The sequence below is a fragment of the Strix uralensis genome, chromosome 2 (assembly GCF_047716275.1).
Source record: "Strix uralensis isolate ZFMK-TIS-50842 chromosome 2, bStrUra1, whole genome shotgun sequence".
Classification (NCBI taxonomy): Eukaryota; Metazoa; Chordata; class Aves; order Strigiformes; family Strigidae; genus Strix; species Strix uralensis.
In genome coordinates, this window is record NC_133973.1 from 73,092,435 (window position 1) to 73,114,310 (window position 21,876).

The following is a 21,876-nucleotide window of genomic DNA, read 5'->3' on the forward strand; positions in this document are numbered from 1 at the left end:
AAAATGGCTGAGTGAAGACGGAGGAGAGATTAAACTGTTTGAATTTATGTTGCTCCCACTGATCTACAAAGTCCACTTACGTTACTATCAGTGTCTAGGTACTGAAACGGTAAACCCCTTGTAAATAACTAGTCTGTCTCATAAGTGAAAGATTAGAAAGATAAGGGTACTACTATTCAAGACAGAAACACCTGAAGCACTTCTTAAGAGGCCTTGTGCATGACAGTGCACACACGCACTCAAGTCCATTTGCCCATACACTGCCTGTGCCCAACACAAGCTGCATCCCTACGACTGCCCCAGTGTAGTGCTAAGCTCATGCCGAGCACTTCGCACTCATTGCCTGTACCATGTCTGAACTGAGTGGTCTGATGTGGCGCACAGGCAGCCATTTTGAGCCTTTCTGCACCATTAAGGTTGTTATCTCCATAATCGTGTTTTGGGCAGGGGGGGTGTGAACTCAAACAACCACTGCATGAAGTATGTGTCTATTTTTGCAAGTTTGACTGTGGCCGAAACCATCAAGGTCATGTTATACATCAAGAATTACTTTTAAACAATCGAAAGTGCTACTGCTCACACAAAATATTAGCAAGATGGCTGGTTTATAAATAAGATACAGCAAAAACAGTGGTATCTTGGAAGAAATTTTTAAAAATTTCCTAAAATATTGAAACTACGATGCTCCCAACATAGAAAAGGACATATATGTTAATTAATTTTAGTCAATTAGCCTGCCACATGAATTATATGAATCCACTGAAAAGATACATACTGTAACATTTTAAAGAAAGAATGCTTACCATGGTAGAATAAATAGGAAGTTCCTTAAATGGGTTAACAAGCAACAGTATATCACCAATGTAGGTCTGAAAAAAGAAGATATAATTGCTTTATTAAGCAATAAATTAAATCTTTAAGGAGGCTAATGGCTTTCTTCCAGAAAGGACTTCTGGCAAAGCTTCTTAAATCTAGCTATCAACGTATTAAACATAATTTGCAAATTCTGGGCTTTTAACTTCTTAACTTTAAACTGAGATCTAAATTTGCAATTCAGACAGCATTAATTATTCTTTTTGTAATAAAACTGAGTTCTTCATAATGGAAAATTATGCGTAGAAGAATTGCACTGCATATATTATTGGTAGATTATTTGAAAGTTAATTTGTAATTTACCACTTGTTAAACTACAAAAATGACATGCCTACCACATAAACAAGTTCCTCAAACAATTTTTTATGGGATAGATGACATAATTTAGAAATGCTATATTGATTACCCATAATTGATACATTACAATATGTTGCTTGTGGGATAAGACAGAGCAATTGATACATATATAAGTATCTATGCATGTGTATGTATATATGAACATATGTACATGCATATAGAAAAAAATTCCGGCTATATGAAAAATAGCAAACCATCCACTGATTGCAAAGGTGCCAAGATTTTATAATTTCATATTTAAACACTCATGTATGAAAGATGGACTGAAGTATAAGATTGTAGGTCACCCTTGCTGTTATACTTCTCACTCTACATAAGTAGCTGCTGCTGTATTATGTTCTTCAAATGCAAAAATGCCAGACCCCTGTCTTTGAAGAGGTCAGACAGCAAACCATCATGTAAACAGTCCCAGTCATGCTGCCTTTTTCAAAATGAAGCATTTTGATTTGGGGAGACAGAAAATATTGCCTTTCATAGCAAATGTACTTTTTTCTTCTGAAATGTGGGAATTTATTTCCTCTCTCTCACCCACCTCAATTTCACTGTTGGGTTTTCCTGCAGAATAGAAGTTTATTAAGCTTCACAAAACATGAAACAGGAAGTGTTCCGCACTAAGGCTGATTTGGGTTTGGAATTGGAGTCCAAGTACTTTTCCTTTTAAGTTTGAGAACCAAATCACCCCAAGATGCAAGGGTATTCAGCATTGATGCTGACATTCTACCAAAGCACAATGGCTGCTGTTGAGCAGAATATTAATGATCACTACACATAAATTTCCATTAAGCTAAGGAGAATGCCAGAGGAGGGTATGAGATCCTCTTAGGTGAACTCTTCAGTATTTTAAAACAAAATACTTCCTTCTTATAAATACTAAGTATCTGTGGATCCTCCTGAATTCAGTTAAAGTTATCTGTGTTTGACATCTTTGAAAGTGAGATAAAGCAAAAGAAATACTCATAATAAAATAGGATTTGATCCATGATTCTAGAACCCAGAATTTTTATTATTATTGAATGTTGTAACACTAGAATTGAAGTTCCCATAATCTCAAAAGTATTCACAGCAACACACAGCAACATGCCAATTCCCCATATTCCTTTAGTCTAAACAGTGCAATCAACTTATACTTTTAAAAACAATTTGCATGTTTCACATTAACATACCACTCAGCTGTTCAGTAAGTTAGAAATAAGTTATGAATAAGATATGAACAGGGATACAACAATTTTCAAGTGCAGATTTTTCTCCAGAAGTAATCTATGCCTAACTGGTTGCCTCCCAGATTTACTATGGCATAACCAGAAAAACCTGCTTTACAAAAATTTGCTATGATTATTTAATTTAATCTACATGATTGACATTACAATATAGAGAATTACTTTTGTAATATAGGAAGAGATAATGATTAATTAAATCTCCCATGCTGAATTCTAAGCTTTTTAAATCTAAATTCATTTTAAATTCCCAGTAATCATGTGCTCTATACCAATACTCTTCCTCTGTAAAATAAACAAACATAAATTGTATCCAAACCTATCTGAAGTGTTATTCCATTTTTTATTTCTGCTTTTCCTATATAAACTTGAGAAATTGCAGGGCTTACACACACGTATGTCCTGATCCATTTAAATATTAGTCATGGGTCCGAGACTGGTTACTGTCCAGTAGTTATGACAGTAATTATATTTTTCTATTCTCTTATTTGCTCTTTTTTGAAAGCTTACTGTTAATAGGTCAATAGCAACTCACATATATCTGATTATTATTGAAACGCTTCTGAATCTCATAAAGCAGGCTGCTGTCTGTTAGCTCACTCAGAGAAGCCAGGTCATCATTTGGAGCTGGAGGCATTAGCTTGATCTAGAAAACACAAATTAGATAAATAAAGTAAGTTTACAACCTATTGTTCTGTACTGTAATGCTCTAACCTAAAGTATAAACCCAGATCACTAGAATTTATGGAAAAAAATGCATTAGGAAACTGGAAAGTTGTCACTCCTCCTAAACAATTGCACATCCTTAATCTTAAGTAAGAGAAGAACATCAAAAATTATTATCAACGTTAAGGTACATACCTGCATGAGTCTGATGGGCTCTTAAGAACACAGACACCTACTAGAGTGCCATTTGCTATCCCTGAACCCATAAAGATTTCCAGCTCAAAAGCAGTTCTCCTGCTCTCTTCATTAAATGTTTATGGCAGAAGAAATCAAGACTATAAAAGCTAGTGCACTTGTAAACTATTTATTGCCCAGTATTTAACAAAGCTCTCATACTACTTTTCATCATACAGGATTTAAATTCTATTAGAATTTTTCCTGCAGAATAGAAGGAAGTTAATAAGAAGTGGGAACCATGTTGTCAAGGAGACCAGAAGAGATTCAGAAGCAGCTACTTTAGCCAAAACTGATGAATGAAATGAGCTTAACATTTTTGAGATTTAGGAGGAATAAGATAAGCTCTGCAAGGCAAAGTAAATAAAAAAATTCCAAAAGACAGAATAGGAGACAGAAGAACAAGGAATCAGTGATTATAGAAATTTGCTTAAAGACAAAATAAACATTGATACATTAGCAGTGTGCTTATAAATTATGATCTACACTTATAATGTAGGTTTTCTTTTTTATGTCAGCCCAAAGAAAAACATTTTTGCATGTCAGCAGAATATCTATAAACAGAAAACTCTCATGTGAGCTATGGTAGAATTATTTGAATTGTTTGTTCAGAGTTTACTAGAATACTCTCTCAGTGTATCTTTTGAGTATGGACAGTGAAGATGAAACTTCTTTGTTTCATTTTTCTGCTTAAGATGAAGGCTCAGGAAAAAAGCAGACGCTGCCCTTTCCTGGAGAACAACTCAGCATCCTCAGTCTCTGGCAGTGGCATGTGGCAGGAAGTCAGGGACAGGAGCAGTGAGCAGACTGGGAGATTTTGGAGGGAACACGGAGTGTGCTTCTGGCTAGGAGAAGACCCCAAAGACTATGGATACTGGTGTTTAATACTGGGATCTGATCCCAAACTACTAAACTTCCATTGTTTCCATAGGTTCAAGGTCTAGTTCAAAAATCACGACACTGGGTTCTCTTTCTGCATTTGTCAGAGCTCCACTGTGATATTGCTGAAGAATTTAATCTTAATGAAATAAGACTGAAAATCTCTTGACTTTTTAATGTTTCAAGATTCTTGAAACATACATGCACTCATTCACATGCAATGTTTAGGCAACCATGAGCAAACACTGGGAAGTTTGTAGGCATAAACAAGCAGGGTGAATTAGATGTGATTTTGTATCTTTTCTAAATCATAGATCTTTGACTTTATCAATATTTTTCTTCTAAAAATAGCAATATTGAATAACAGTATCAAAATATTCAATGAACAGTCATAAAAGAGATGGCATTTCTTACTCTTCTATTTTACCAAGAAGAAATGATGCACACCAGACATCACAACCACAGAACCGCCAGCCCTTATGACATAAAAAAAAATATTTTTTCCTGTTTAAATATTTCACCAGCTTTACTCATATTCATACGCTGGCATGGTACAAATGAAGTTACAAAACCCTGAAGCCTTCTCTAGTCTACAAGTAGAGAAATACAAATACAGATTGTGGAATATCAACTTCGCACTTCATTTTACACTAAATATTCTTGTGGGTTCAAGGTGTTTGTCAAAAGATGACTGCTCTCACATCAGCACAAAACAAAACTGAAGAGCCACTTCTTTTATCTGTACTTAATGCAAGTTTGACTCATGCCATACTACTTAGGACATTTTTTCTTAGTTTCCAAGCTTTTTTATGGCCTCAGCTATCCTAATATGCAGTTTCTTACAGTCCAAACAAATTGCCAAGTACTATACTTGGTTTTCAGTCACTTGCTTAATTCAACCTACTCTTGTCTTTGTCCAAGTCCAATAGTGAATGATGAGACACAAGCTTAATCACTAAAGAAACTGCAAAATAGAGCAAAATTAATTCTAAGAAATAGTACATAACATGTAATAAATTAAATTAAGCTGGTGAAGTATCTAGAGAAGAAGTCCTATGAGAAGTGGCTGAGGGAACTGGGGTTGTTTAGCCTGGAGAAAAGGAGGCTCAGGGGAGACCTTATGATTCTCTACAACTGCTTCAAAGGAGGCTGTAGCCAGGTGTCAGTCTCTTCTCCCAAGCAACAAGTGATAGGACAAGAGGAAACAGCCTCAACATGCACCAGAGGAGGTTTAGATTGGATATTAGGAAAGATTTCTTCATTGAAAGGGTTATCAAGCATTGGAACAGGCTGCCCAGGGAAGTGGTTGAGGCACCATCCTTGGAGGTATTTAAAAGATATGTAGATGTGACACATTGGGACATGGTTCAGTGGTGGATTTTGCAGTGTTATGGTTGGACTTCATGAAGTGTCTTTTCAAACCTAAATGGTTCTATGATTCTATGTATGAAGCTGTAGCTCCTCACAGAGGAAAGGTATATGTAAGCAGGGCTTGCAAGATCTCAGCTTCTGTTGAGTCCCAGAGTCCTGCAGTACCTTCTATCTATGGAGGGCACACTTTTACTCTTTTCTCTACTTCAAGTGCTATAGCTGTTATCACATTTTTGTTTCTTGTAATAGCTTTGTCTATGGGACCAGATGGGATACACCCGAGGGTGCTGAAGGAGCTGGCTGGGGTGCTCGCCAAGCTGCTTTCCAGCATTTACCAGCAGTCCTGGCTGACTGGGGAGGTCCCAACAGATTGGAAACTGGCCAATGTGACGCCCATCTATAAGAAGGGTCGGAAGGATGATCTGGGAAATTACAGGCCTGTCAGCTTGACTTCGGTGCCTGGGAAGCTGATGGAGCAGCTCATCCTGAGTACCATCACACAGCACGTGTGGGACAATCAGATGATCAGGCCCAGTCAGCATGGGTTTATGAAAGGCAGGTCCTGCTTGACAAACCTGATCTCCTTCTACGACAGGGTGACCTGCTTATTGGATGGGGGAAAGGCTGTGGATGTAGTTTACTCGACTTCAGTAAGTCCTTTGACACTGTTTCCCACAGCATTCTCCTGGCAAAACTGGCTGCTCGAGGCTTGGATGATCACACGCTTTGCTGGGTAAAAAACTGGCTGGATGGCCGGGCCCAGAGAGTTGTGGTGAATGGAGTTAAATCCAGTTGGCGGCCGGTCATGAGTGGTGTCCCACAGGGCTCGGTTTTGGGGCCACTCCTGTTTAACATCTTTATTGATGATCTAGACGAGGGGATTGAGTGCACCCTCAGTAAGTTTGCAGACGACACCAAGTTGGGTGGGAGTGTTGATCTGCTCGAGGGTAGGGAGGCTCTGCAGAGAGACCTGGACAGGCTGGAGCGATGGGCTAAGGCCAACTGTATGAGTTTCAATAAGGCCAAATGCCGGGTGCTGCACTTCGGCCAGAACAACCCCCAGAAGCGCTACAGGCTTGGGGAGGAGTGGCTGGAGAGCTGCCAGTCAGAGAGGGACCTGGGGGTGTTGATTGACATCCAGCTGAACATGAGCCAGCAGTGTGCCCAGGTGGCCAAGAAGGCCAATGGCATCCTGGCCTGTATCAAAAATAGCGTGGCCAGCAGGGACAGGGAAGTGATCTTGCCCCTGTACTCAACACTGGTAAGGCCGCACCTCGATGACTGTGTTCAGTTTTGGGCCCCTCACTACAAAAAGGACATTGAATTACTCAAGCATGTCCAGAGAAGGGCAATGAAGCTGGTGAAAGGTCTGGAGCACATGTCGTATGAGGAGCAGCTGAGGGAATGGGGGTTGTTTAGTTTGGAGAAGAGGAGGCTGAGGGGAGAACTCATCGCCCTCTACAGCTACCTGAAAGGAGGTTGCAGAGAGCTGGGGATGAGTCTCTTTAACCAAGTAATGAGTGATAAGACAAGAGGGAATGGCCTCAAGTTGTGCCAGGGAAGGTTCAGACTGGATGTTAGGAAGTATTTCTTTACAGAACGGGTTGTTAGGTGTTGGAATGGGCTGCCCAGGGAGGTGGTGGAGTCCCCATCCCTGGAGGTGTTTAAGAGTCGGGTCGACATAGTGCTGAGGGATATGGTGTAGTTGGGAACTGCCAATGCTAGGTTAAAGATTGGACTAGATGATCTTCAAGGTCCTTTCCAACCTATATGATTCTGTGATTCTGTGAGATTTTCACAATAATATTAGGGACTGCAAAAAACTTCCACTTTGGGACTAACATAGTGACTGGAAAAATCTGGAAACTTCTGCTTTAGTCTTTAAAAATTTCCTTACTATTCCTCTTAAGACAGATACATTCAGTAGAAAATAATGCTTAAAACAAGTATATGAGGAAACAGGCAAACTCCTCACAGAAAACTGTCTCCTTTTTTTTATTAATTAGGTCTACCAACAGGCAATAAACGTTGACAACTAAAATGGTATATGTAAACGTCATATTCATGTAACAGCATGAATATTAGCAGAAGATTTTTCAATGTTTTTCCACTCACCCACTAAAACATGGAAGGGAAGCATATAATCTGCATTCCATATGCAACAGATGTTGAACTAGACAGTTGAAGTAGCAACCCATAAAAAATGTAAGGAAAAAGTACCTTGTAACAGTAGCTCTAGATATACTAGCTGCATAGATGTACAAGGACAAGAAGGCAGCAATGCCAAATCACACTTTAATGATGCTTTCTGTTTCCTTCTTTCACCATAACAATTGTGAAAAAACACCTCTCATTCCATTAAGTCCAAAAAGCAATAAATATACAAATGCAAAGAAGTATCTCAAGGAGATTATTTACTAGACTTAGATAATGTAATGATTGTTTTTTACATGTACATGTAAAATGTACTTACTCCAACATGTAATCTCTGAAATAGGCCAGCTGAAAATTTCACAATGTACCTTCCCACAGTCCTCATCTCACTGACTCATCTTTTTTGGAAGAGATGTACTTTAAAATGGTGAAGTCTATCAAAATATTACTGTAACTATTCTCCTTTTTCCTGTCTATTTAAAATACTTTCTTCTTAAAATATTTGTATTTTCAGAACAGGAGTTTCAAACAAGACAAACATACACAGGTTACCTGCTATATCTGTCTTCCTGTCTACCTATTCTAGAGGTTTACTCCTCACCCCATTAAAGTGAATGCAGATTTTTCTGTCACACAGAAGATGGCATTTCTTGCTCTTTTTGTTTTTAATCATGGCAATTGGATGTAAGGCTGGCTAGAAAACAAGAATTCCACTTGGCAAAAAAAAAAGTAAATTACATTTTGACATTTGTTTTTGATGATGTACATTGGAATAGAAGAAAATGAACAAAAGAATTCCAAGAACTTTTTTAAGTGTCTTGTAGAGGGAAAACAGATGAAAAACAGAAGCCTATGGCCTCTTTCCCTTATTAGTGTACTCACCTGGCTTTCAGCAACAAAGCAGGCATAGGTCTTCACTATACTCCCTTGTGTGCTATCTAAACTCAGAACACCTGTGCCAGAGAATGAGCTTCTCTTAATCTATCTCTATAAAGATTAAACCTAAACTAGGCTAGAGACAAATGTCTTAATTTGTAAATAAAAGAAGGTTTTGGATTTGCCCTGGGAATCTCCATATTTTCTGGACAGTTAGCACACATCCTCGTACATTCTTGGCTCATGTCAAGCTACCACTCATGCAGATAATACCTGGATATCATTCAGGTCACATGTCAACATTTCCCATAGGCTGTTTGGGCATGGCCCCATCTTTTGAGGGAGAAGAGTTCTGTCTTATGGATATGCACTGACCCATCCCACATAGCCCTAAGCCAGAGAACAAGCCCTGGTTTGTTTTTATTTCATAATCTAGGTATAGCCAAAGATGCTGACTCTATAGATAGGTGGTTAGAGATATGAAGTGTTCAGTTAAACCCTAAGTGAGTCAAAATCTTTTTCCATCAACCTTTTTTTTTCTATGACGTTTAGGATTTGGTGATTCAGCATTTTCTAACAGACTCTTTGCATTAAAATTCACAGCTCAGTAAATAAATCACATAGAAATAAGAAACTCTAAATGCCTTAAACTCACAACTGATTTGACTTGGTAGTAAACATTATTTACAGTATTAATAACTTATTTGTGGGCACCTTCAAATTCTGTTCTCATCAACTTTTCTGAGCATACAGATGAGTTTTCTCTATTTTTTCACCTCAATGAATGTATCTGGCTGTCATACTGTTTGCATGATACATATTTTATGAGACATAGAAGAAAAATAGCCATAAATGCAGCATAAGTTCCAGTATAACTATGCCTCTGGAAGTTATTAGTTCTTTAGATTTTTGTAATGCTAACAATGAAGATTCCTATTTACTCATTTAAATTACATACACTTAACAGCATTCACAATCTGCTCATATAATAATCTCTAATGATTTTTATTTTTTTACATACTTGTGTTACTGAAATAAGTATTCATTCTAGTTCTTATGTGTAATAATAAGATATACACGATTGTCCCTTGGGTATGTGGTAAGTGACACTAGAACAATAAAAAGGGCATCAGGGGATACTCTATCACACAGTTCATATGGCCAACAATATGTAAACAAGAATTATAAGACAAAGACAAAATATATTTTTTTTAAAAGATCCAATTAAGAAAAAGAAAATATTTAATCTATATTTGTTTGTAGCAAGAAGCACATACTTAAATTCCAGGCCAGTAACTTCAATCTGCTATCAAAAAAATATCCTCCCCAGCTGAGAGGAAGAGAAATTCCCAGCTATGACAAAATTCTGGAAATTATTCATACTGCTTTCTTTGTTTGGCAGCACAGACCTTAACATTACAAATGATCAAAGAACATCTTTTACCTAGGAAAAAGTTAACACAAGCCAAGAGAGACTCAAAATGTTTTATCAATGTAACCATTTGATCTCCACCTCCTATGCTTTGTGTAATGAAAATCTTAACGCGAAACAATATTTTAAGGATCTTTTTTATCATTTCTGCAATTAAAAAAAATGAGGTTACATGCAAATTTGAGCTGTTAGTTTTCTCAAAGCCAAAAAAGTTGCGAGCATTCTCTATTAAAAATGTATGTTTCAGATGTAATAAGATGAAATTTTTCTCTCTGATCCCCCAATAAAGGCCTAATCTGCATGCCATATTGCCTAAGAATGTATGATATTTCTGACACAAAGCATACAAAATATCATGCTGATCTATTTCAATAATATATGATCATAAAATCCAAGTAATGACTCCACATATCCTACTGAAAAATTCAACAGGACATGCTTACTTTGAATGTAGTTTGGAATGCAACTGGTAAGACGAAAAGATAGTGAAATTCATTAGAATTAGTATATCCAAGAGGCAGAAATAGTGGGAAGGAGTTGTTCGAAGCTTTCCTTTGATATGAGCACTAAATATAAATTTTACTTCACAAGTTGTGGAATAAAATTTAAAAAAAATGTGTTATTTGCAAATATCATCTCTGAAAATTAAGACCTACATATTATATACACAAATATGAATAAAATATACATATATCTATAGTTCATAATGCATAGTAGTATAGAATACAATCCCCCTACTTCCAGGATCACAATTATCTCACTTAAAAAAAGAAAAAAGCACATATGTTCATTTGACAAAATATGGAAATTGTTTAGTTTACTAAAATTAAACTATTTCCTGAAGTGATTAAACTCTTTTATTCTCTTTTGTCCATAAGAGTTGAAGCTCGTTAAGCCTTTGCCAACTGAAAAATTCTGTTAATCTATGATTATTTTTTTTAATGCAACCAGTCATTTAAAAACACACTGAAATAGCATGGTTTCTAATCTATCCCCTACTAGTGCTGATTTCCCAGATAGGACTGTTCCTGCTTATTCTTTGACAAGGGAGCATCACTCTTTATTCAGCAACTGCAGATACTGAGCAAGGTTTGTATTTTTTATTGCTTCTAAAAGACCACAAGATACACATTCCTTCTGATGTGTTTAAAGCAGAATTTCACAGAGTATTTTCTGCTGAAATTTCTCAGCTAATGGAGCTAAAAGAGGTTCATCTTTATTTGTGCTGTCTTGTCTTTGAATTGTAACTGTTGCGGGAAGTTCCACTGAAATATGGTGAAACAGCAGAAGAAGTAAAGTTTTGAAAATCTGCCCTGGGACCCTGAAGTGACTCATGGTGGAGGACAAAACTGCCAGCATGAAGACTTCTGGTTGCTCTTTCTCACATGGAAGATTAGCTGTTCTTCTTCCAATCAGTTTTTGCATATGTTTTACTGCACAAACTATAAAGCAAAAGTGTAGCCTAGAGATAATGAAAACCTGAATAATTTTAGCTAGGTCTGCACCAAAACAGGGTCAAGCAGAAGGAGGTATGTATGTTCTTGTCCACACTTCTGTTGAACATCTAGAAGCAAGCGATAGTCTCAGCAAGACCCTAGGCTAAACACCTCCCTCTCTTTTCTTACAATTATAGGAGGGTGCCTCCTAATGGGGTTGTAAGCATTTACTTTTCTGACCAACGGTGGTTCTCTTTTGAATAGAATGTGTTTTCATCAGATCACTGCACAGTCAGCAAGGCCAGAAATTGTATGACATGAAAACAAGATGTAAGCCAAGTGCAAAACATTCTTCTGACTGAATAAGGAACTGAGTGCTCTATGGGATTCCAAAGCCGAGGACTTTCAGAGATGGACTTGTATGACTGACATATGAACTCACTGATTGATCTCATATGATCAACACATTCCTTTGAAACACATTCAAAAAAAAAAGCAGCGGAGTGTACATGCCAAGGCAGTTGCAGTTTTTTTGAACTGAACATGGTTTAAATGTAATCAGTATCTTGCTCATTTGTTATGCTTCAAATTCACAGTAAATTATTTTAAGTGGAAATTCTACCCTCCACCCACCCCAATCCTAAAGTAGTTTTTTCTTAAATGGCTTCTTGAATACATGTTTCCCAAATGCATGTAACAGAAAATAAAACCCTAGTACAAAAAAAAAAAAAAAAACGCGCCAAAAACCAACCCAAACAATATTTAAGTCCTAAACATTCAAAGTTAGGACATGCTAGATTTACAAGCAACAGAAAATTGCCTCCTTTTGCATTCACCCTATACACTGAATGAGATTGTGATCCTGTGGAGAAAAACTGTAAAGGGTATCCAAATAATCAGTGCCTGTATCCTAATACATTAGCACAAGAAAGGGAGTTAACGCTGCAGCTGTAAATCTGGCAATTCCTATTTTTAAATTACAGTCACTAATTTTGCAACTTAATATTCCTTAGACATTCTTTTTGTTTTTGCAGTCTCCCAGGTTGTGTTTCTTTCCTTTGTAAAACGAAGTTGGAGACAAGAGCACACTTTGGGCAGTGCTAACAGTTGTCCCTCCCCTGTTGTGAACCATGAATAGAGGTTGAGGAGCTCTGAGGCCCCCGACTGCCACAGCCCCTGACCTGCCACCAGTAGCTGGCAGGAAGCAGCTGTTCAATTTGCAGAGAGGGAACTCTTTGCAGGGCCAGACTGATTGCACGGAGTGATCAAGGAGACAAGGCTCCGCAGAGCAAATGATACTGCTGTGTGGCAAGGGGAAAAAAATTACTGTGGTCTTCGGTTTCATTAAGTTTACAATTTCCAGACCTAAGCACTAACAAACATTTCGAGAAACTGCATGCCGTTACCTGTTCAAGTTTGGTTGCAGTATTCACAGTGACATTTTCAGATGCACTGTCTTGAGATTGCTGCTTACATAAGCCTTTAGCTGCATCCTTAAACATGGTGTCTTTCTCCAGCAAACTGTCTTGCTTGGCAATCGGTAAAGCCAGGGGATTGCTACAACGAGAATCAATAAAGCAATTAGACTTCTCCTGAAGATGTCAGACAAATAAAAGATTGCCAAACGTGGGTGGCACAAACACAGAACTGAGATACAATTCAGAGATGAGACATGAGTTCCTGGTTCAAGTACCAAAAAAGAAATTGGTGAGAAATAAACCGTTCACATAGGTTGGTCTGTTCCCAAAGACACAGAGCAAAACACTTTGATTTAAAATTCACCTTTATGCATACCTTCTATGAAGTAGAACTGAGCAAGCCAAAGAGAATATGCATGAGTCTGCTTTTGACAGCACTAGGCTGGCAAATCAATAGCCAATTCTGAAACTGAATTTAAAATATACAATTAACACATACAATACTGTTTTGGAAAATAATATGTTTTAAAATAATTCAATAGAGATATTGCCACTGTGGTTAATAAAACTAAATTCCACCAACTTTTCAGCTTTTTAAATCAAGCAATATCCAAGATATATTTTATGACCAAAAGCTGCTGTGAATTTGTGATATGTTAAAAAAACCCCAAGCAAACAGCAGACTCCTGAAATTACTACAATGATACACAATTCTCTTCATTCACATATAGTTAAACCCATTCTTACACGCATGGAGATATTTTCCCTACTGACACTCCAGACCATATCACACTTCTGAAAAACAACAATGCATCCAGCGGATGTTGTATATCCAGAGGAATTAGTGAGGAATCAGTCCCAGGAGTTGAGAAAACAAACATCTTAAAAAATAATTGTCTGGACTCTGACAGTGCAAATGAGACAATCTTGCAGAGTATACAGCAGCTCCTTGCCAAATTGTGCACATAATTTCTTTGAAAGGAAAGGTGGACTCAATGTGACAATTCAGGAATAGTGCATTCCACTATGGGATAAAGACTAGATGTCAAACTTAGTTTAAAAAAATCTCATTTTTACTCTAAGTTACTTGAGTTTGATCACCGATTATAATAAAGCCAGGATTATACACACAGTTAAATGAAATGAAGGAGAACCCTTAGCTAACACTGATTTCAATTCATCAGGACAAGAACTGCTTGTTGGAAACAGAACTGAAAGACAGACATAGTTTTAGAAATGTACAGTCCTAAGAAGAGGCAAAGTGCCTTCTAAGCAGAAATCACTGGAAAACATGTCAAAGCAATTTCACACTGAATAAAAGATACATGAACAAAACCTTTCTTTTGATGAAACTCTTAGTCTGCAAAAGTTGAAAGACTTAGTTTCAACATTTTGTAATGAAATGTACACAATTTCCTTCCTAATGATGTTTTGCTTCAGAAATTTTATGTAAAATGTCTAGAGGAACATTAGTGAAAATAAAAATTTCTATTTAATGCTTTGATTAACCCAAGATAATTTTGTCATAAATTTGTTTATCAAATGTCACATGGATAAAATATCCAAGAGCCAACTAGTTTTGCATTTTTTCTTGATTTGTACTGCAAAACAGAAAAGCCATTATCCAACTATTTTTGTGAACTTGGCAATTAGATGTCATAGAATAAAATATATCAGTGAACAGACTGCAGAAGAAATTAAATAGCTGTGACACCCACAAGCAGCAATGACTAATACTAATTCACGTTTTACGCAGAATCAGAATTGAACAAAACATAATTAAATATAAAGCTGTATTTTTGAATAGCCTTTGCTATTGTCCAAAATTGTTCAATTTCCTTTGGTCTGAATTATTTTTAAGATTTAATCACAGACAAAGAGAAGAAAGATTTAAAGAAAAGCATAAACTAAATAAATTCAAATATTAAAAACCAAAGCACTGCCACTTACAACTTTTTATTATTCACGTGATGTTTCTTTTAAATTGTGAAGATCCATGATTTTTTTGCTGTGAAGTTGAACTTTACCCATTTAATCTTACCACTTTTGTGTTAACTATACAACACACATTAGAAATACTTCTTAAAATTCAGCTGTAAACTCCTCACAACCAAATAAACTTTTCAGGTGTCACAAAAGAGAAGTGGATTATAAATCATGGCAAAATGTGGGGAAAAAAGGTGCCTACTGTTTCCACAGATGCATTTTGAACTTGAGGACAATAATAACATGACTTAACAGGCATGTTCCATGTATTGATGTACAGGAGAATAGCCTATAAATTATGTGCATTTGTGAGATATTAATAGCACTTTACGAGATGAAAATGCTGACATATAATTCATATTACAACAAAACTGTAAATGATTACAAGAAAAAAAATCATTAAAATTACTCCAACAGTTCATTATGACTCGGGTTCAAGACTGGGAAAAAAAAAAAAAAAAAAAAAACATAACAAACTGAAATAAAATCTTTCCAGAAAACAGTGGCTTTTTTGAAAAATATTTCTATTAACATTCATGTGTATTCCTATTAGTCACAAGATGAAGTCAAGCACTGTCACTGAAAATTGAACTATAGGCCAGTACAAGGGAAGATTTTATGTTAATATGGGCAAGTGGATTGGCATGAACTGTCTTATTTTATGAAAATTAATGGATAATTAATAGCTAATTAACCACAAAGGGAGACTTAAGCCAAAATAATGTTGCATAATAGACAGGAAGGAGAGTTATCTAGGGTAATCTTACTTGAACAAGGTATGACTGGTGCTACCGGCATATCTAACTGGGAAAAAATCTGCATGAGGAATAGTAATTTTAATTTTTAGGCCTATAAGCCACCATATATGGAATTAATTTGAATTTTTGTGTTGGGATTTTTTTCAGATAAACTGAGATGGTTTTCTGTAAGTTGTCATCCTCTAGCATGTCCTTGTTTTTTAAGAAAAAAGAGATCATACAAAAAATTGGGATCTAAAAAACTTTTGAAAGTTACATAACAGAAACTTCAGAATGCATTGAACACTAGAAGAGTATTTGAAACCACTAGAATAATTGAAATGCAAGTTGCTACATAAATTGTTGTCTCAAACACATCTATGTATATTTTATTTCACATTCTTTTTCTGATTTTGAAGCACATCCATTACTATAATTTTTACTTAAATATGTATCAGAAAATATATAATGTGATCGAGTTAGCATTACTTTGAGAAGAAGTTCCTAATTTTTATTATTTATTACTACCTAGATGACTGCACTGTCTGTGTGTTCAGGGACTATTTCACCAAGAAAAATTCTACAAGTACATGTACTAAACTAGAATTACAGTGGTGATCACTGCAGGCATATCACGATCCTAAAGTCACCTTTAAACAGATACAGGCAATTTAATTTTTTGAACTATAAGCTATGTCAGTGAATGTATTCTGGTGCAGGTATTTTTGCCAGTGGAGTAACAGAATTTCTTCTGATTGTGCCACTGGAATTAAAACTGGCAAAACTTCCTAGCATAGACCTTAGGTTTGCTGCACTGGTCAACCTTTAAAAAAACCTCATGATGTGAGCAAAAACTTCTCCTTTAGCTAATTTACTGGGTCAACCTTCCAAGAAACTCATGCTGGTAATAGAAAGGAAAGACAAATGTTGATTATATGACAATGTGGTCTCCAATACAAAACCACCTTCCTATTCGTTGGCCTCTACTACCACCCATTTTCATGGGCCAAGTTCCATCATTTTATTCACAAATAATAATATCTTTGCAAAACATCAAGAAGCACTCAGATACAGTGGCAATGCATTAATTAATAGTACTTCACAAACACATTTGTAAATCCTTATAATGAGATGCTGTTAACATTTATATAATGCAATGAGCAAAGGCCATTTCCTGCAAATTACTGTACTGGGCATAAGTTGCAAGGTTTTGGTAGCAGAGGGGATCTCTGTGGAAAGAGGCCACATGCTGACCCTTGCTGGACAGAGGCGGTTTCACCCAGCTCCACAATGGACCCACCACAGAACACAGCTGATGCCATTGCCCAAACTGGTGGTGCCTCTGTGAAAATATACTTTAGAAAGCACAGAAAATGCCACAGGGAAAGAGGAACAGGGAACAAAAAGACTGAGGAGCAAAAGAGGGACCACCAAGGCCAGAGGAGTAGAAAGTGCTCCATGGCAGAGCAGGCACCGCCATCCCTGAAGAGACTTTCATTATTTCTCTTTGCTGCTTCTTCCTTCTTGCTCTTGTGAGGCATATGGAGGACCTACACTGGAACAGGTACTCCGCAGGAAGGACTGAAGCCTGTAGATAGGGCCACACCAGAGCAGATATTTCCCTGAAGGGACTGTGGCCCTTGGAGGAGCTATGCTTGAGCAGTTACACCCCTGAAGGTACTGTGGCTTGTGGAGGACTCATGCTGAAGCACAGGAAAAGAGCAAGAAGGAAGGAGTGGCAGAGAGAAATAACTTCAACCCTGCCCTGTGCCACCCATATCTCACTATAGGGATTAAGTGTAGCTTGCAGCAATAACAAGGGAGAAGAGCTGCTTGGAGTGAAGTTGAGTTTCAGAAAGGGGGAGGAGAGGTGTTTTCCCTAAGTATATAAATGTTTGCTTCCTTTTTTGGTTTTGTTTCTTGATACCCAAATTGGTCCTCAAATATTTATATCAGTTGACAATAAATTAAATTCAATTCCCAAGCTGAGTCTATTTTGCCTTGTTCTTCCTATTGTCTTCCCCATCCCACCAGGGGAGTAGAATTTGAGTGAGCAAGGCAGCTCAGTGAGTGCCAGCTAAGGCCAAACCACCACAGTTACCTTCCTAGTCCACCCCTCCTAAATCAGGTAGACAAAAGTACCCAGTAGCTCGGTAGAAGAACTAGGAAAAAATGTTCTAATATAATTAGTTCTTCACAATAACAGAAATTCAGGTGAATTAACCCAATGCTTGCCTAAAAGAAATGAGGTCTGCTTGATAACCTAGCATAACACAAACATAATGACTGCTAAACTTTTTTTACTACCTGAGTAAAGATACTGACCTTCAATTCATCTCTTCATAGTGTTCTTCCAGAAATCAATACTGTAATTTAATCTAGAACCAGCAAAATTAGGTTTGTTGACAGAGCACATGCTATTCATAATTGTTTGTTCATCATTTTTGGGTCTGCTTTTGAATATTGTTCTCTTCTGAGACATGGCCACAAAGCAATATGGCCACAACAGAGTTATATGAACTGTTGTAAAACTTACCACCTCAGTTTAAACATACTTCCTTATGTCAGAAGAGATGATGGAGAATGGATACAATATAGAATAAAGCAATGGTAAATGTGGGTTATTATTGTGCACTCCTCTTCGTAGCACAAAAAAATTTGGTTTGGTACACAAGGATAGCACAGACATTCATCTTCATCCTAGCATATTGCACATCTTTCTATAGACTCCTTTAACAGAGTACAAAGGATGAAACTCTTTCCTTTCAACATTAGCCATTGAAAAGGTAAAAATTTAGTTGAAACCAGTCATCTAGACTGCCTCTCTGACAGGCAGACTGGTGGCACTCTGCAGGATAATTCACTGTATTTTAAGAATATGTCTACTATAATTTGGGAGAATAACACTTTGTAAGGTTTTGAATGGTTGAGGCTGGAAGGGACGTCTAGAGGGCGTCTGGTCCAACCCTCCTTCTCAAGCAGGGACATGTAGAGCTGGTTGTCCAGGACCATGTCCAGATGGGGTTCGAGTATCTCCAAGGACACACAGACAGGATTCACAGATTAAAAAATACAGTTCAAATGATAATCTGGCCTCAGTCCATCACTTTAACAACAGAAACACTTACAGCTTATTAGAAATCGTGGGCAGATCATGGATGATCTCTTCGTATGGCTCTTCTTGAGATAAAGTAGAAACAGCTAAAGGGTCTTTCATTTTTTCCTCCCAAACAATTTCAGCCTTCAGAAGCATTTCCTCAATAAACTCAGAAGCTGCAACATCTAAGACATTGGAACACCAAGATATCAGACAAAGAAAACAGTGCAGAGAAGCTCCTTTAAATTCAAATCTCTAGATCAGATTAAGATTAAAATTAAGCATCTGGCTGGAAAAAATGAAAATAATTGCTCAGATATTGATCATAAAATAATACTTGAAATTACTGTGAAAACAATAGTAAAATAAATTCAGTATGGAATTAAGCTGTCATTTGCAAAACCTCAAAACCATTCTCACTGTGTAGCAAACCAAAGTATTATTCACTAATTTATAGGACTTCAGGAAAAACAATATAACTGTTTTCAAGTCTGTATTTCAATGAAAACATGTACTTAAATATTTTTCAAACCTTTTACATTTCTATAAACTAGATTTATATGTTCTGCGCATACAGAAGTGCTGAAATGAGTTGTGTTTGCAGACCAGGCGTACAGTTAACTCGACCATGTTAAATGTGTACTAAATGTGGTTAGCTAGCTATATTGTTAGATGATCTCAGTTTGGCCCATAGCCTTTTATACAGATACAAACTCTCATGCATCTAACCACAAACAACTTTTCTAAGATAAAGTGTCATGAATTTCCCTGTGAAAGTATTTTTAGTTGGTACATTATTTGAAGCATAACATAACTTGCTTTATTATGTGAAGGAAATTTCTCCTCATAATCTGACAGAAAGATTCCATTTTCTACATTACTGGGTTCCTTCTTCATTTTATCCTAGGCATAGAAGGTTGAACAATCATATGTTTCTTATTTTCAACACTGCTATCTAGCATTACTGACATTAGCTCTGCTTTGATCACTGGGTTAAACCAGTTGATCTGAAGTCCCTTCCAAGATGATATAGTCTATAATTCTATTATCTTCAGAGCCAGCTCCCCATTGTTGTCTGGTCTAAGAAGGTGCCTTCTTCTCTGGAAAACAACAGGTATTATACTTCAAAACTTGATGGTGAATTTGTTTTCAGTGAACAGATATAGAGATTCCAGTTCATGAGGCTATGTACTATCAGTTGAGACAGAGAAAGGAACTCAGTAAGAAGTCATCAAGGAAGTGTAAATGCAGCTACCACCAAGATACTGAAGAACTTACAAGGAAGAAACATAACTAAAAATAAACATGGAATGTTCCACAACAAGTGAAAGAACATGCTATCATTTGATATGACATCCTGCATGATCATGACTAGCAGTTCTCAGCAATATATGAAAAAACATATATACACACATGTGTATGTGTATATAACTCTACACATATAAGCTCTACACTATATAAACTATATCTGTACACATATATATGTGTGCCTCTGTGTATATGAAGTAAGAAAGCAAGAAGGAAAGAAAACATTGTCACAGTAACTAGTACATACATAATATACATGGATTTTCACCTACCTGAAGGCTTTTCATTATTGCAGTTAAGAAGATTGGGATTTGCCCAGTGCATCAAAAGCAGCTTCACAAGGTTGGTCTAAAATGGACAAAACCAGAGGTGTTTGAAATGGCAGAAGGAGGACAGGAGCAGTATGCCTGTCATTCAGTTTATTCATTCCTTCCTGCACTAGCTGAAATCGTATGATAAACCAGAGGCAACACCTCCAAAATCCCACCTTCTGCAGGTACTACATACATCTGTATAAATCACAAGAGGCAAAATAAAATACAGTTCTTGCACGACTTCAGTGTACCCTCAGCATAACTCCACTCCCAAAGTGTCCTTCCATCCTTACATGTGTAAACAAATCTGCACCAATAAGGAAAAATCTAACCCTCCATCACCACTTGTCATGACTTAGATCACAAATATTTCTTTACGCCTAACTAATTCAACAATTGTGTACCATCACTACTAAAGGGGTCTGACTCACAGCTATCATGGAATTAAATCTGTTCTCTGTCAGTAGTAGAAATTGGCATATTTATCTTATGTTTACCAAATCCATTTAACTTATTAGTAATGGTAGCAATTATAGTAGAGTATTATATAATGAAAAAGTCTAAAACATATTTTCCAATTCCTGCAAGAATGCTGCAAGCAACTGTTTTTAGCGAGCACTTCTTATTGCTGCACCGAAGTCTCTAGAGACATTCCTCCATCAAAGACTTTAGTAATGTCTACCCTGATAAATTGGTTAGTCAGAAAGGAGTAAGAAACTGCACAAGGAGCAAAAAATACATTTAGAATGTGAATATAGAGCTCAAGTAAATGAGGGAACTGTTTGCAGTTTTGGATATATGCTAAAGCAAATAGAATTTATAATATAAATGTAACCAACAGGGGAGGCCAGGATGAGCTTAGGGGAAAATAAACTGTGCAGAAAAGAAAGGATTCTTCAGAGCGGAAGAAGAGAGCAGCTAAGGGAAAGGATAGTAATTTTGCATAAAAACAAGCAATAAATAAATAAATAAATAAATAAATAAGATAAATAAAGGCAGGCTAAACAGGAAATAAATCATTGCAATAAAATTAATAAAATTCAGTATGTTTTCAGTACACAGGAGGCAATTTACTACAAAAGACCGTGATGAGGAGAAATCAGTTAAATGCAAAAAAATCCCCAAGCTCCTAATCATAGAAAAAACAGGAAAATATTGTTGCAAATTGCTATAAAAATAAAAAGATCTTTCTCTCCTCAGCATTTTAATACTGGCTTTCCATTCTGGAAATAACAACAGAAAATTCAGCAAACTGTGGAAGCAGGGAGGACACCATAACAGGTTTATTTCCAAATCCAATTAGCCTTGCTTTCAACTGAGAACTCTCAACACATATATCTCTGTATTTTTTCATTATGAAAAAATGGAACATGCTGAGTCAATGAGCTGACTAAATCAGCAGCAGTTGCATAATCTCGTTAACAGCCATTCTGAAAAGGCGTAGTGGTTGTAGCAAAGGAGGGGGGGTTTAAATGCACTTTCAGTTTAGTAACAATATACAGCTTTTTGGGTTACCCAGGTTTT

The 21,876-nt window shown here is 36.7% G+C and overlaps 1 protein-coding gene across 3 annotated transcripts in view; it reads right to left on the reverse strand.

The window, feature by feature from the left end:
• MYO16 (myosin XVI) overlaps window positions 1-21,876 on the reverse strand; it is a 403,249-nt gene that overhangs the window by 186,234 nt on the left and 195,139 nt on the right. For all 3 annotated transcript variants that reach the window (XM_074859294.1, XM_074859293.1, XM_074859292.1), the window contains exons 8-12: window positions 20,311-20,386; window positions 18,762-18,915; window positions 12,899-13,049; window positions 2,980-3,090; window positions 804-869 (exon numbers count right to left, since the gene is read on the reverse strand). In XM_074859294.1, coding sequence (XP_074715395.1) covers window positions 804-869; window positions 2,980-3,090; window positions 12,899-13,049; window positions 18,762-18,915; window positions 20,311-20,386 — 558 coding nt within the window. The remainder of the gene's footprint in view (window positions 1-803; window positions 870-2,979; window positions 3,091-12,898; window positions 13,050-18,761; window positions 18,916-20,310; window positions 20,387-21,876) is intronic.